The 16,870-nt window shown below is 42.2% G+C and overlaps 1 protein-coding gene across 1 annotated transcript; it reads right to left on the reverse strand.

The window, feature by feature from the left end:
* Positions 1-372: 372 nt before the first annotated feature.
* Positions 373-14,473, reverse strand: CDH26 (cadherin 26). The gene is made up of 15 exons (XM_075108565.1): positions 14,402-14,473; positions 14,195-14,317; positions 13,563-13,724; positions 12,178-12,325; positions 10,766-10,932; positions 10,466-10,594; positions 8,035-8,220; positions 7,592-7,860; positions 6,851-6,993; positions 6,373-6,606; positions 5,609-5,836; positions 4,331-4,455; positions 3,865-3,939; positions 2,755-2,838; positions 373-2,032 (listed from the first exon to the last, which is right to left on the reverse strand). The coding sequence occupies exons 1-15, from the start codon at positions 14,420-14,422 to the stop codon at positions 1,823-1,825; spliced, it is 2,304 nt and encodes a 767-aa protein (XP_074964666.1). The 5' UTR covers positions 14,423-14,473; the 3' UTR covers positions 373-1,822.
* Positions 14,474-16,870: the final 2,397 nt, after the last annotated feature.

Genomic DNA, 16,870 nt, shown 5'->3' on the forward strand with positions numbered 1-16,870 from the left:
GTGGTCAACCAAGGAACTCCTTCAGCCTTAATTTCTGCTCTTCAAACTGTAAACACTACAGCTTTACCTCACAGTGGTGCTGGCAAGCAGCATTACCTTAGTGTGTATAAGTCCTCTTAATCCTCGAAAACACTGAAATAATGAATATTGCTACCTGTATGGGCACATTGTATATATTTGAAGAACCTCCAGGGAACGTTCTCAGTTGCTATATCATAGCTTTTCATTGAAACAGTTCTTTTTTTCCGTGCAAGGGACAATTTTTTCTGGCATTAGCAACTGTGCGTCTGATCACATCTAATGTTTCGGTGTTTGTACACGTGGTGTGCTATAGACCCAACGCAAGTTTACATGAACAATGAACACGCAGAACGCTTTCATTCTTCTTTTTAATCTTGCATAATTTTCAGAAGAAATAAAAAAACACGGCACAATTCTAATCTTACCAATATGGTTATAATTTGCAATAAAAAAGCCTTTGTGGTTATTAGCAGTGCTGCTAAATCACTGACCTGATTTGAAGTTTTCCATCTGGAATTAGAAGTTAAGGGCAGTTTATCAGCGTAGTGATTTATTGTGTAAACAGAACCTGCTGCTGGCATTGCTGCCTGCCACTCAACCTAATTCTTTTATCACACTTGACTGAAGTTTCCAGCCTTGAGTTATTAGTTAATAACATCTGAGCAAAAGCCTAATTTATTGTTTAAGTAAACTTTGAAACAGAAGAACAGTGCCTTAGGTACCAGACTTAGTGCTTGCCTTAGGCAAAGCGTTTTTCTTTTAGCACAGAATTGTAACAGAAGAGAAGATTTGTGACTAATTCCATCTCTTACTGCCTGTATAACTCACCTAAGGGCAGAATACTGTCTTCTGAGCTATTCTTCCCGCAGTCATGTACTGTTACACAGCAGCCTTCATGCTATAACTGAGCATAGGTCATTGCACACATTCAGACATGCACAAATCACAAAATTTAGAAGTAACAGATCTGTGGTTTCTATATAGGAAACCTGATACCATCCTTTCCTTATCGTGTCATCTGTTTTATCAATGGTGCTTGAGGAAACCCATGAATTTCTTCATCATAGTCACCTGTGGCTAATTTAGAGAAGGTAGTTATCTGAATGGAAGGAATAACCATACCTTGTCCTGCCAACAACTTCTTAGCGTAATAATACTAACAGCCACCAGATGCCAGCATAATCATGCAAGCACTAAATAAGTGCCTGTTTTAAGGTAAAAGGCAAAGGTGGTGCCGACCTCTCAGGTCATTATGCGGTTACAGTCACACTAAGAGCAGAAGTGCACTTTCTCTTTGGTGTCTCAGCGTCATATAGAAATAAAAGATCTGATCATCAAGTCGTATCTGCATGGCACTGTACTAAAGTTAATCTTGGATTTAAAGAGACTGCTTACTGGCAAAAGGACTGTGTCACTGGCCTTAGCTGGGAATTGCCTTCTCTGTTCAAAACCGGCTTGTGTCCGTATGGAACTTTGAATGGAATTTCTAGCCTAGTAGATCTGGTTTTTTTCCTTTGCATACTGAATCGAGGAGCCTTAACATCAGATCTTCTATTTGTGTAAATCTGCAAAGAATATGCCAAAATCACTCCATCATCTCACGTGAGTGGACCTTCCAGACATGTCACGTTCTTGGCCGCAGGCCTGCGAACAGTGTAGGCAGGAAGAATAAAAGGCCAGGTACTCATGGCGCAAACATACTGCAACGCTTTCTAGCACAGATGGTTCTTTATTTCAGAATTTTTCACTGCTTCTGCCAGAAGCCTTTGCAACACTATAAAGTAGGCACAGACTTTTGAAATTAATTGAATGATGGAAATCGCTCCTGACAGATTTCTTCCAGAGCAGAAAACTTTGGTCCCAGAGTATTCAAAAAATCAACAGGCAACTCCTCATTGCCCATGGGGACAGAGTAGAAGCAGTCATTTTGCTCTAGTTCTCCTTCCTCAGCATATCTGAAAGGTTCATAGATGGCCCTGTCATCTTCCAGTGTGTATTGGTAATACAGTTTCTGAAGAAGGGAAGAAACAATGAAAATCATCATGGAAGCTCCTACTGCCCTTTTGGATTTGAAGGAATTTATGGTATGCAAATTAGGAAGGTAAGCCAGCAGGTTACAGTAAAAAGTATGAGTCTTTCTCTGATAAGGAAAAGTTTTACTGAAACTCAGCTGCGTAAGCACCAGCGCCTGAACTTCTCTTAGAGTACAAATGAGATAGAAAAGAGCATTTGAACTGCCCTGGACCAGACAGCTATCAAGTAAACCTGACTACGTGGAGGCGTGCAGTTTGGCCCAAGGAGGTATGGAGGACAGGCCGTGAACATGCAGTGGCCAGACAGGACGTGGCAAGAGGAACTAGGATTTCCCTGACAGGACAGATGTGAAAGAGCAGGCAACTAAACTTTAACCCTGCACAGCAACAGAAAGCATTTTAGCCCCGCTTCCCTGTCTTGAAGAATTTGTTACAGGTGACAGACCCCAGCCTTACAGTAACTGCTGGGCGACCAGCCAGAGGCAGCAAGAAGTCTAAGTGACAAGGCATTTTCAACAAGGACGGGTCTTGAATGTTTCCCCATCAAATATATCCCTTGCTTTTGACTGTAATGCTTCTGAGATGTGGGCTGAGAGAGTAGTTGGTAGTTGAAACCATTACAGCTTTCCAGTTTGCAAGCCTTTTTTGTTGTTCTTACAAGCTAACTTGACAAAGGAGAGATTCAGCGTTCATTTCTTACCTGACGCAGTATTTTGTCCACTGTCTGTATGATGCAATCAAGTTGTCTTACTCGGAATGCCTCATAACTAGTGTACAGGCCATCCTGGAAGACAGACATAGTATCTCAGGTTTGATCAGCATTAAGTCATGTACTAACACTTCTTCCAGATACAAATAAATCAAATTATCTTTCTCTCTGTTACATCCATTTCTCTTGCGCTGCCTTCTCCAGTTAAACTGCAGCTTTTTCTGTTTAGGGACTGTTTCTCCATATGAGCACATTCTCCACATGTACATGGAGTCACCAAGCGTAGGGATTGTTCATAATCTCCAGTAATTAAATATGTTTCTTCCTCTAAATTTATTGGACTCCTTTTCATTAATGGCACCAAACATGACCTCAGAACTTTATAATGTCTACTCACACAGGTAATCCTAGCTCCTAACTATGGTCTTAAGACTATTTGACATTTTCTTTGCCTGCTTTAAGACAGAGATTGTTCTTAGGGTCTCTTGGTGATCACTACATACTTATGAACAGAACACATGGCAGTCACCTACTGATCTAGACCAGAATTTCCTTCAGGCATTCTTCACAGTAAAAAGAGGCATCTGTTAGAGAATACAGTACAAAAATCCACAGAAAAAACTCAAAAGCCTTTGAAACCCCAGAATTACATCTAATAGTCATAAAAATTCCCATAAATCCTGTCCACACTTTTACAGTATGTTAAGTAGATGTTGACCAGCATATTTTTGATAGATATCTGAAGAATGATGGTTCCATTTCACTGATGCCAAGAACTAAATAAAATTTTGTGCATACCAATTCAGGTAGTGTGATAAGAATTTTAGAAGTTACACTTCCAAATATTTAGAACACTAACTAATGAAGAGAAGTGACAGTCTCAGAATGAAAGCTATTAGGAAAAATAAGTTGTCAACAGTATTTTAAATACCAGTGGAATCTCCAACAAGTGACACTTATTTTCTAACTGAACTACATTGTGTTATTCTTCGAAATATATTGTGTTATTCTTCCCACTATTATTGATACCAAACCTCATTCTTGGGGTTACCAGTTTCTGTGGTATAAAAAGGGCATTTATGTAAGGAAACAGGCAGTTACCTCAGCAATCACTTCTTTTCCAGCCTCCTCAGACACAGGTGGTAGAGCAGCATGATCTGTAATATCCAGCTTAGCCTGCATACAGGGACCGGGATGGTATTAATAAGAAACTGAACTGGCCTGTGAAGGATCATACTTTTTCAGACTATTTCACTTTCATTTACTTCCTTCTTGAAAACACTAGTGTGTGCAGTGTGACAAGAGATGATGCGCCTCCTCACCTGTTGGATTCATCAGTGGGATGAGGCACCTGGGAAGGTTCTGCTGATACTGAAAAATGGTAGGGGTGATAATAGTAACATTATCCCGTCCACGCAGAGCACCACTCCCCAGATATGCTTAGTGGCAAAAAGTTTTATTTTGCTCAGTACCAAAACCAGAGTAAACATGATAAAAGAGGTGACTGGTACCACATCCAGCCACACAACTCTGGTGGGGTAATGTGAATATATGCTTTTGCACCTACTTGAGATATAGATGTTCTGCTCTCTTCATTATACTCGATTAAAGTCTGTTCACCTTCTTCAGGTAGGACAATGGCTTTGCTTTTAGATCGTGGCATGTAAAACCAGCAAAGCAAAATACTGGCAACTGTAGGAACAAGAAAGCAAATGGTGAAATGGGCATCGCGAATAGATCTGTATGGCTCAATACAGCGGGTTGGTGAGGTACCCAGCCCAGTTTCAAATGACCTAGCTCGGAAACCTCCAGCAATGTAGCTGTGCAGATGTAATGCTTGGCCTGCAGTGGTTAGCCTGCTTTAGAAAGCAAAGCTGTTGTCTCCACAAAGCACTGCGTTGAGCAGGCAGACATACTAGATCACTCGCAGGTAAACAGACAAATAGTGGTCAGATAACCTATTCATTTTTACTTCAGATAAAGAATCAGTAGTTCATCTCTTCTGCAGTAACCAACATGAGCTGTTACAAAGGGAGCAGCTCTATAACAAGCAATTACTGAGTAGTGTAACCCTATGGGAGAAATTCATTACTTCCAGTTAGCCAGCACATGGTTAATGCCAAAACAGTCAAATGTGCAATTTTATTCAATGCAAACAAGAATATTTACTTTGTTGTACTAGAGTTCAGCTTTCCAAAGTCATCTTTTATCCACAGTATAATGATGATTTTCTCAAGTAACAAGCTGAAAAATTCTACCTGTTAACATTTCTGGTTTTTTCAGTTTAGATATTTTCTTCTTTCCTAGGTTTCATACTTATATTTACTGTCATTCATACAACAGTATTCCATGCCTCTATGTTATCTTCCCTTTTTCACTTCTCTGTAAAGCACAGTCCCCACATTTCCAAATCCTAACCATGACTGCAGATAAGTTTCACTGATCTTTCTAGTGTCTTTTACTGTGTTGTCAGTCTTGGAAACCACCTTCCTCTGTATTACATATTGTATCATAATGCCTACTAATTTGATAGGCTTTTTGGCTATCAAAAGAGATCTCTTTGGTTATTAGATGGAAATGGCAATGATGTCTTGTGTTTGAAAACTAAGGTCTTCCTAAAATTTGAAGAGAGAATGTGTCATGGACCAGGACACATGGATGGAAGCACCATGAAGAGTGCAAACATTAACTGCTTGCACCTTGACTACACTCTAACACATTAAGGCAAACAGCCTTTCCTGTTAAGGCTGGTAGATTTTAGCACACATTCATGAGCTGTAATTGCAATGAGATCCAATGGGCAGATGACAGATAACTTGCACGCGTACGTTAGGAGGTTACTTACCCAGTAGTAAAAAGATAGTCGTCAGTATTATTGCAATGGCACCACCTCCAAGTCTCACTAATGCTTGTGGAACTGGTGAATCTTTACATGTATGTCCATCTGGGCAAAAGCAAAGCCTAACATGCTGATTCCGCCTTGTAGAAAATCCCTGCCTGTCCTGAATAATGATGGGCACCAAGTAGCTACCTTGCGGGAGGCTTCTTAACATTAAAAGTTCAACTGACTCCCCTAAAAAGAAGACAAGCAAATTATTTCAAGACTAATAGAAAGAAGCCTGATATTCTACAGTCCATTCTGTTGATAATCAAAGGGAAACTCATTTGCACCCCGATTTAAAATACTTTTTCCAGCCTTAATGCACCATCGTAAATAGGACAAAGTGACATCCCACTTTACCACCTTGCTGAGCCTTCTGGGCAAAGAGAGCTGTCCCAGTCTTGCTGCATTCTGGCATAGCTGCACTGACAACCTCTAGAATTCATTAGGTAGTTAATCAAATGCAGAAGTCGTTCCTCAGCTGTCTTATCCCCCTGTCTGCAATTTGAGCACATTGCTTCTGGTCCTGTCCTCAACAGAGATGAAGAACAGTGTAACTTTTTTTCAAATTGCAGTAACTTTATATTTTGAAAGCTGTTCATCCATGTCCTTTCAGTCTCAGTGAGACTGATCAGTAACAAGCCATAGAGGAAAGAGACAGTGAAATAACTAGAGGGCACATACCTGACAAAGAACTTCTCATTAAGGACATGAAAGGAAGAACTCACCAAAGTTTCCTCCTAACTTCCAGTCATGCTTCACATCTTCAGAGTCCTCAGCCAGCTCAAAGGTGAATGGCCCAGACTGTGAATGGACTGGAGCAGACTTAGCTTTTATAGTGAGAGGCGTCCCTTCATTTTTGTCACACACATCTAAAGAAGGAGCCGCTAATGTTGGCATATGATCATTAATGTCAGACAAGTAAAGCAGGATGGTGCCAGTACCAGTCTGTGGTGGAATACCTAGATAGGAGCAAAAGAAACAGAAAAACACTCACAATTGAGTATCAACAAAAGTCAGTCCATTGGCAGGATCTCTGCCTGGTTTATCCTACTAGTCACACATAACACAAGTTTTAAACATTAGGGTGTTCTGCATTACCATTCCCCACTTAGATCCTTAGTCTTGCTATCATTTTATATCTAACATACACCTCATCTCAAACAGTCCAAATACTGCTTGAATATTTTCTGACTGGCTGCTTACCATGATCAATAGCGTGTACGATAACGGTGTACACGCTGTTGTTCACATAAAGGGATTCTTGGTCAAATTCTTTTGCCACAGTAAGTATTCCAGAATTCTCATCCACGCTCAGCCAACCCTCTGGGTCATGGGCTAGTTCATACCTTAAAAAGTTACAGGTTACAATCTTAAATAGATTTTGAAGAACAGAAAATTCCTACTGCATTGTTCTTTGTCCTTTTGAGCTCAGTAGGTATTTATACTTGTTAGTGATGCTTACTTCTGTTAACTCCATGACAAGCTGTGTGTTGCAATACAGCCAACAGTTTCCCATGCAATTTCCCATACCTTGTACGGGACCATCTAAACTGTTCCTAGGGGCTAAGAAAGTATCTGATTTCCACATCAGAATACTGTTCTTACAGCCAAGCATGCCTTAGTCCTTTCTATGACAGCAAAATTTTGTCATCAAAATTGAAATATAAATAATGCAATGTGGTTTTAGGCAAAACTATTTTGGAAACAACAGAAACATTGAGCAACCAAGGACTGACTGCACCTTTAAATTGTATCTTATAGAACCAGCTATCTGGGCCTGCAGTATCATCAGTAGTAAACCTGCACCACTAATGTATATGTTCATACAACTGTAAATAAATGTGTGTATGTATATTCATATATATACATATATCAAATTAAACCTGAAAACCTCTTTATATTCCTAGGCTATTTCTTTTGAGAGTTAGAAACATCTCCACTTACTTTATCTTATTTGGCACATCACCTGGATATGTGGCAGGATACCTTCTAAACACTCTCCCAGGCTTCATTGAATCTTCTTTTTGGACAGTAAGTATGGGAGGATGAAATCTAGGAGCACGTTTTGACTGTAAGACGTTGATGTTAACAGTTGTATTCATGGATTCTAGGCTTGAGATCATCACAATGCCATTTTTACAAATGAAGAAAGGTTCTTCATTTGCTACAGAAATGACAAGTCTCATCTCAGAGGCATCTTCATAGTTGAGAGGCTGAAAACCCCAGACAAAAGTCTGATTAGCAGTAATGACCATTGGTTTGGTGGTCGCCTCTATATACCTGGAACTCAGAGGTGACCTGAGCTCACCAAACTCAGCTACGATGCTAAGGTGTCAGTCTTGTAATCAGAATGGCCACACTGTAGCTCATCTATTACTGCTCATTACCTTGATAATGCTCAAAATGCCTTCGTTTGTGTCTGGATCCGTCTCAATGGTGAACTGTTCCTTCTCATTGCCTTTTGTTACTCTGTATTTTGCTCTCCAAGCTGGAGTGTGGGGAGAGTCTCTATCTGCCACTTGGAGCCGTAATACAGCTGGATATTCTTGACCTGCTGAAACCTGTAGCTGGTACTGGGAGGGGAAAGGAAAGAAATAAGAACTATTTCTTTCTCCAAGAGAAGCAGTTTGTTAGCCAGTTCTGAGCCGGAGTTCCACCACCAGACCATGTGGAGCTACTTCCCGCACACACTGTCGTTGTCTGCCGTGCATTATGTGTCCCCGCTCAGTGACAGAGAACCCCTATGGGAGTCACAGAACTAACTTCCCTCCAACACACTCCCACTGACTTCATAAAGAACTTGTCCCTAAACCTGATTGTCATCTAAAACCAGGAGACTACTCGTCTCCCTTAATACTGACTATAGCAGTAGGCCTATAAATGCCACTAGGGCTTTTCATCCAGGATTGTCTTCTGCCATGTAGAAGAGATTGATGCATCTAGGCTTAGGCCAGAATTGGTCCGCAGATGTTACATACCTGACCTTGTAGAAAGCAATTACGTGTGAGATTTTAGGTAATTTCTGCACAACGGTTTAAGTTTTTGATGGCACAATGTAGCCACCAGCTTACCTAACTAGCACTCCAAAGACAGGCTAAGAAATGCTAATTAAATCACCTAAGGCAGAAATATGTCTTTAAAAATGAGATGGTAATAAAATGTAATTTGTTCGTGGTTTATTTTCATATAAGTTGGTCACTGGTTGAGATTTGAAAATTCAGACTCTTGCCTGCTAATATGTAAACAATACTGTCCTTGCATCACAACTTTTAAAAATGCTGTAAAGAACAATATATGTACTCAGATAAAGGGAACAAATCACAAATGTGAACGGCTCAGAATTTTACTAGGCTGGAGTTAATGATGATGAAGCACAGATTTCATGTACAAACCTGTTTTGGCAAATTATGTAACCTTATTCCCTCAGGTCTTCTAACCACCATTCTGCAGGTAGGAGACCCGCCATAGGAACACACTGGGAAATTTGTTTACTTCCCTATGTGACTGTACCCACTGTTGTAACACAGCACCTATTGTTACTGTTCACAACTTCAAATATTTACACAGACCAGTGGGTGACATGACTCTATGCTCTGGATGTGTGTGCTGGTTTTAGCTGGGGTAGTTAAGTTTCTTCAGAGTAGCTTGTAGGGGGCTGTGTTTTGGGTGAGTGCTGGAAACAGTGCTGCTGACCCAGGGATGGTTTCGTTCCTGTTGAGCAGGTCTCACCCAGAGCCAAGGCCTTTCCTGCCCCTCACCCCACCCCACCAGCGAGGGGCTGGGGGGGCACAAGGGGCTGGGAGGGGACACGGCCGGGACAGTGACCCCAGCTGACCCCAGGGATGTCCCACACCACACGGCGCCATGCTCAGCACATGGAGCTGGGGGAGGAGGGGGAAGGGGGCACGTTGGGAGCGATGGCGTTTGCCTTCCCCAGTCCCCGTTGGGCGTGATGGAGCCCTGCTGTCCTGGGGATGGCTGAGCACCCGCCTGCCCGTGGGGAGGAGGGAAGGGATTCCTTGGTTTGCTTTGCTTGTGTGTGTGGCTTTTGCTTTCCCTGTTAGACTGTCTTTTCTCGCTTTTACTGTTCCAATTCTTTCCCCCATCCCACTGGAGGGGGAGGGAGGGAGCAGCTGTGTGGGGCTTCGCTGGCAGGTGGGGTTAAACCACAACAATGTGTCAACATGCACGTTACAAAAAAAAAAAAAAAAAAAAGTATTTCTGGGACCAGAGCCTGAAAATGGATAGCTCTTATCTGAATTCAGGTGTAGCTGTCTACCGGTTCACAGCTTTAACTCCTCAGAGCCCTCTTCTTGCCAGCAAGCTCAACTGCTCCCGTTTGTACAGCAACTGCTCTACAAGCACTCTCACAGAATACGCCAGCAAAAGCATTGCTACCACACCTGACTGCGCCATTAATATGTACTGAGTTTGTAGGTGAGCGGGTTTAAGGTCACTGAGGTCTTCGGCGCTCGAAACTAGGATCTTTCAAGAGTAGATTGTAATCAGCACCTGAGCTTCTTAGGTGCTAGAATAAGCTAGTCTGTCAGCATCCTTACAGTAATAGTGAGACAAAAACCTTCTAGTGCTCTGCACAGAAAACTAACAAAGTTTGTGACTCTCAATAGTCAATGATTCTCTTACTGTCCCTATTTTTAAAAGATATTTCTTCTAACACATAAAGCTTATTTGCTCATGTTTTGGCCTGTTTCTGCAAGTGTCTGAGAGTTACTCTTTCCACCACTGAGTGTTTTTAGCAGTTTGAAGGACTGAATTGTATTCTGGAAGGCTCAGTAAAGTAATGATGGTTTTCCTTACATTATTACTAGCAAATACAGGGAGGTGGTTGTTTGCATCTTCAACAGCTACATTCACTGTTGCAGTCGATGACAGCTGGGGAGTGCCATGGTCACTGGCTTTAATCAGAAGTTTGAAAGAGTTGGCAGTCTGAAAAACAGGAAAAAGGAAGTTCCAAACTTAGTTCAGAAGCAGTTCCTGCATTTTGCCAGTCACAGCTACAAAGCTGGATGTGAGACTCTCCCTCCCCTTGTACCTGGTGAATGTGTACTGAACATGTACCATGCATTAAATTATAAGAAGCTGCCACATGTACATCACCTTATACTCCAGGCATCCTGACAGAAGTATTGATCCTGTGGTAGGATCAATATGAAATGTGAATCCTTCTCGAAGGGGGATTTGCATACTTAGAGAATAGGACACCTGAGCATTCGCAGTGCCGTCTTCATCTTTATCCAAGGCAGTAACTTGGAAAACTGGCTCATCTAGTATGAAGAATTGAGACATTAATAGAAGTGTTTAATCTTCACATGCAGTTTCTCAGGCCTGTCTGCAGGTTCCTGAACAAAGTCCTAAGAAAACCTATAACTTCTCCTGTGGCCATGGTTATCCCTGCAAAGACTCTGGCCTCCACCTCATCTGGGTGGCAAATCTGCCTAAGGTACTGTTAGACAACAGAGTTATCACACTCCTGAATGTACTTTATCAAAAACATTCACTAGTTATTTATGCCAGGTCTCAGCCAGCTCCTGAGGGGTTGGCACCATCCCACATGTCTACACACCCAGATTAAGTCTTTGTATTTCTAAAACAGTGTGTCTGACCACCTTCGGTGAAGCAGTGTGCATGTGCATGTTCCAGATGTGCAGTTCAGATTATTCTGTGTGCTGGTTTTGGCTGGGAAAGTGTTAATTTTCTTCAGAGTAGCTTGTAGGGGGCTGTGTTTTGGATTAGTGCTGGAAACAGTGCTGATGACCCAGGGATGGTTTCGTTCCTGTTGAGCAGGGCTTACCCAGAGCCAAGGCCTTTCCTGCCCCTCACCACCAGCCCACCAGCGAGGGGCTGGGGGGCACAAGGGGCTGGGAGGGGACATGGCTGGGACAGTGACCCCAGCTGACCCCAGGGATGTCCCACACCACACGGCGCCATGCTCAGCACATGGAGCTGGGGGAGGAGGGGGAAGGGGGCACGTTGGGAGCGATGGCGTTTGCCTTCCCCAGTCCCCGTTGGGCGTGATGGAGCCCTGCTGTCCTGGGGATGGCTGAGCACCCGCCTGCCCGTGGGGAGGAGGGAAGGGATTCCTTGGCTTGCTCTGCCTGTGTGCGCGGCTTTTGCTTTCCCTGTTAGACTGTCTTTTCTCACTTTTACTGTTCCAGTTCTTTCCCCCATCCCACCAGTCGGGAGTGAGCGGGTGGCTGTGTGGGGCTTCGCTGGCAGGTGGGGTTAAACCGTGACAGTCTGCTAAAGTCTTGGCTTGTAGTTAGGCAGAAGTACCTTATGAGTTTTTCCAGAATGTCTCCAACATTATACTAATGTACACTGAGGTTAATCAGACAAGAAGTCAAGAGGCAGGACATGGTCCTTCCCCGGAAATAGTCCCTAAATCCATGATTATTTAAGTAAAACCTAGGCAGAGGAATAGATTTGGTACTAAAGGAAAAAGACAAAGGAATTAAAAAGAGAGCAGTCATACACAAACCAATAGTATCCCTTGTTTGGATGGCACTTACCTTTACTGTGATTCTCTCTTATCGTAATACTATATTCGTCCTTCGGAAACTCAGGTGCGTTGTCATTAATATCTCTAACCCTTATATTGAAAAACAAGGAGCTGTCCAATGGTTCACCAGTTTTTCTGTACACAATTCTGAAACGTATCTAAACGAGTAGCAACAAAGATATCAGAATGGAACGAATATGGCAATTAGAAATCACAATGGAACAAAACACTCTTAATTTTGAAGCTGCACCAGTTATATTTGCCTTTGAGTTGAATCACTAAGTCATTATTTCACCTTTTGAAGGTAATAGATTCATAATGGCCATCCTGTGCATTAAACAATACTTCTAAAAAAATCAGTACCTGGAACTGGATCTGGGTTATTTAAAATGACTGCCTAATATAAAATACATAAATATCCTTGGGGCCAGACAAAAGAATGCTTTCACATGTGCTTCCCAACTGTGAAGTATTTATTTAAGTAGTCCATTCAGTTTTCTCTAGCTGCATTTCTGTGATGTTTTGGCTCCATAACCATGAATGTGCAGGGAATTCATTTCTGAATGCTGAATTCTCCTTTGCTGCACTTATTTCTGCTTTAAAACCAAGCCCAGAGTGTCTGTCCTGGAATAGCCATGTGCCTCGTGAGGGGGAATAGAAAGCTCTCCAAAATTTATCTTTTCATTATGGAAGGCAAGACCCTGCACAGAAAGCCACAAGTAATGGTAACTATCAATTGGGTATAGTTAGTCCACAGAGACGCAAACAGAAATCATCACAGAATAAACATAAGGAGACCACAACCAAAGATTTTTTGCAAGAGGAAAACAAACCCACACTCACATATTTCATTCATACACTTTTTATCACATTTCCTTCATTACACTTACTGCTTATGAACACTTTTCTGCTTTTTAAGGAGAAACATATGCTTACTCTTACGTAAAGTTACAGTAATACAGCTTTGCAGCTCCTCCAGTATTACCTATTTTTTTCTAATGCATGGTTATTTTCTTCCATTCCATTGGTTAGGAGTGTTTGGGTTTACAACTCAGTGTTCTGGACACTACAGCTGTAACATACTTTGAATTTCGGTTTTTAGATTATGATCAAAAGTCATACCAAAAAGAAAATAGAAAAGAAGTGTACAGATATTTGTGGAAGCCCGAACATGCCACAAAGATTTATCATCGATAGTGATGCGGAAGTTACCTATTGGTCTCTGCTGAGACAATCATCTTAGCATTTATTTAGAGGTTCAAAACAAGAAAAGGCAGTCACAAAAATACACACTTAAAATTCCTCTAGGTGAGTCTCATTCTTGTGAAGCATTTAGCCATGAGAAAGCAATTAATATTTGGAAACAGTTCTAAGTAATTTTTTAAAGTTTGTTACCTTAAAAGTTGGGGTCTTTTCTCTGTCGATGCTACGATGCACATACACATGTCCATTTGTATCATCTTCTATAGAAAACAATCCAACCTCTGGAGGTTCATCTACCCCAGGTCCACTGATTAAATATTTTACTGATGTATTAAATGATTTGTTATTGAACAGCTTTTGAAAAGAGAAGTAGCACAATGCAGTGTGAGTAGAGAAGGCGGAACAGAAGTAAAAAAACTTTAGAGCAAGTCTCTTCCTGCCCACCTTCTCTTTGCAGATGGGGCCTTGCCTGCAGGCCTGGTCTCAGCCACCTCAACAGCTTTCTGGGTTGCAGCATCGCTACTCTGTGCACAATGTGCAGGTACACAGCTCTGTGCAATGGCTCTCTTACAGCTCCCACTCTATAGTCTTCTTCCCCCTAAGTATGCCTGCAGCTCCCCACAGAAAGGAGCGGTATACCCCGCACACCACACAGTTCTGCCCAACGCTGTGTAAGAAAGACAACTTTGAACAGTTCTTTAAAAAGTTGCTGTTTGATGCACAACTCTTGCCCTTTCCTTCCTTCGGTATTTTATTGTACAATCAGTGGTGACAAATACCTTACTGAGTTTCAATAAGATCTTTTACTAAAAGGTTGTTTGTACCTGTCCAGCATATTTTGGGAATGGTCCTTTCTCCTCCTCTTGAACACCAATGGTGGTGATAATCCAGGCCCTTTTTGTACGCTGCAGAGGACGTAGAACGTCTAATTGATAAGAATCTATCCACTAGTGGATAAAGAAGTGTATTTAGTGTCACAGTTTACATATTAACAGTTGTGTACCTGTTATTACGTAATATTGACAACAAACCTGACTACTCTTCTTTCGCATGGTTTGTCTTAAACTGAAGTTTTCAATTTCATGAGAAGAACTGTTGGCAGTGGTAACCTTGGGGGAAAAAAAAAGGTGACTGTGAGAAGTGTGGTTAACTAGAAACCACTGATATGTTGTCTAGGAGGAACTTGGCTTCACAGAAACATATTGATCCAGCTTTGACAGCATTGTATTAAATTGTATCTAACCCTGGAAACTCCACAAATATCATCCATCTCATTCCAAATGAATTGGCATGAGGGCTTGGATACTAATTTCTCTGGTCAGCTGATGCCAGTCCCAGAAATGTGCAAACACAGCATCTGACAGTCCATGGTATTATCTCTGTGGCTTTTCTCAATCCAAGTATCTCCAGTTCTTAAAATATTCACCTCTGTCTCTAGTGCTCCTTTAGAAGTTGTCTGGTATTGGCAGGACATAAACCTACTGCTGGAAAAAAGTTAAGTCGGGGGAGTATTTCAGGTTCTCAGAGACTCTGTCATGTGGCGTCAGGTGCTCCAAACAGAGCTGATTTACCAGAAGCCGAATACGGGACCAAAGTCTCTAATCTAGATGAGTAAAATAAATTGTCGAGAATGGTGACTGCCCCCTAGTTGGCAGGATTTCCCCTTTTATAAGCACAACCTTCCTGCACCGGCTCCAAACACTGCTTTTTACTTGAAATCTCACCACAAAAGCGTATGACGGTACTCGAATTACACCATTGCCATTAGCTCACGGGTCACTGGCACGCCTTCCTCCTAGTTTTCACTGCTTTCATTGCAAAGCTTGGGATTTTGTAACTCATCCCATCAAATGTTTCCAGCAGCATTTAAAAAATGAAACAGAGCTCTTCCTGCCTTAATTTAGGTGGAGGTTGGGCCTTTACCCCGTGACCTTCCTCTGAAGAAACAAAGTACTTATAAAATTGCCATGGTTATGAACTTGCCAAGCAATGGGGACTCACCAGTAATGCCTTGGAGCTTTTCTGTAAAGCTGTTGTATGTCGTTTACATCACCTCTGTGATGTAAAAACAGCAAGGAAGGCTTTAACTTGGCACTTCTAGGTAGCATTTATTAGCTTTGTTCCAGGTTCAGCTCTGCCAGCTTGCTTAAACTTTGTGCTGGACCCCCCAGACGAGCTGCTTTCCCCTTTGCTTACATGCAGCCACTTTTGATTATTTTGGAAGCTTTAACTGTGTGTTTTATGGCTTCCACACTCCTCCGTATGCACTGCCAGAAAGGAACAACCCCGTTCAGGCCCACAAATGCCGCGGAAACACTCACGGAAATGCCACTAAATTACTGCAGGGGATCATTAATTCGGCAGAGTCGACACTGGCCACCTGTGTGCTCTGGCAGGCATGAACACCCTGGTGTCAATAGCAGGAGGAGCTGAGGGCCCCTACTTTTGGAAACCTCCTTCCATGAGACCTGAGCCCAGGACCTGGGGAGAGAGGAGCCACCCTTCCTCGGAGGCTGCATGGGGGCCGGAGCCCTCACCCCTGCAGGAAGGGCACGCTGCGCCCGTGCCCCCGCACCTACCTGCAGGAGAAGCAGCACGGCGAGTAGCTCCATGGGACGCAGGCAGGCTGCAACCGAGTTAGCTGTTCCTTGGAAGGTTATACAATGAGAAGCCGAAGGTCTTCTCACTAAGTAGTTACCTGTGGTTTCACTGGCATTTGAGCTGTCCCAGAGCAAATATTCCCACCTCGTCAGAGGAAATTAGGGAAAAAAAAAAAAAATGAACTGTTGATTCTGTAAAACTGAAGTGACTCAAAGCAATGGTCAGTCCTCCTCTGGTGTTTTTTCAGTTTGTTTGCAACTGCCTCTTCCAATGTTATGCAAAACAAATGTGTCATCACTGCAGTTTTATGGCCATTATATAGCTACAATAAAACATGTGACCTTCTTTGACAAGTGATTGGAAATGCCATTTCCTAATCACATCACAGTTGTTTGCAAAAATGCAAACGTGCAACTTTATATTTAAGGGAAGCTATTTTTTACCTGCCATGCCCAGGAGCGCTACTTTTACTCTACTTCAGACTTTGAACCAAGAGCAAGTTCTGTGAAAACTTACTTGAAAGCTGATATAAACACTAGATTGTCCTGTTCAACTCAAAGGCCATCAAGCAAGTATGAATTTGTGTATCTGAAACTGAACTTCCCACCCAGCTTGCGAAAATACATTTTAAATAAAACTATGTGAAGAAGCAGGATATCACAGAATCACAAATGGTGAAACATTAAGTCTCGTAAAACCACGTAAAAGGAAGTCTGAGTGGCAGAGAGTATGGGGAAGGTCCTGGCTTGTATGAAAACAACTTTTACAGCATTTTCCATTCTCCTGTACTGCGTTCACTGGGCACAAGGAGGTTTGTTCTTTTTTAGAAATGGAAAATAATGAATTTAGTGTTCTGGAAGTTGTAAAAGGAAGACTTAGGGAAGAACTGATCTTCTGTT

Source organism: Phalacrocorax aristotelis, chromosome 13, assembly GCF_949628215.1.
Source record: "Phalacrocorax aristotelis chromosome 13, bGulAri2.1, whole genome shotgun sequence".
NCBI classification, from domain to species: domain Eukaryota; kingdom Metazoa; phylum Chordata; class Aves; order Suliformes; family Phalacrocoracidae; genus Phalacrocorax; species Phalacrocorax aristotelis.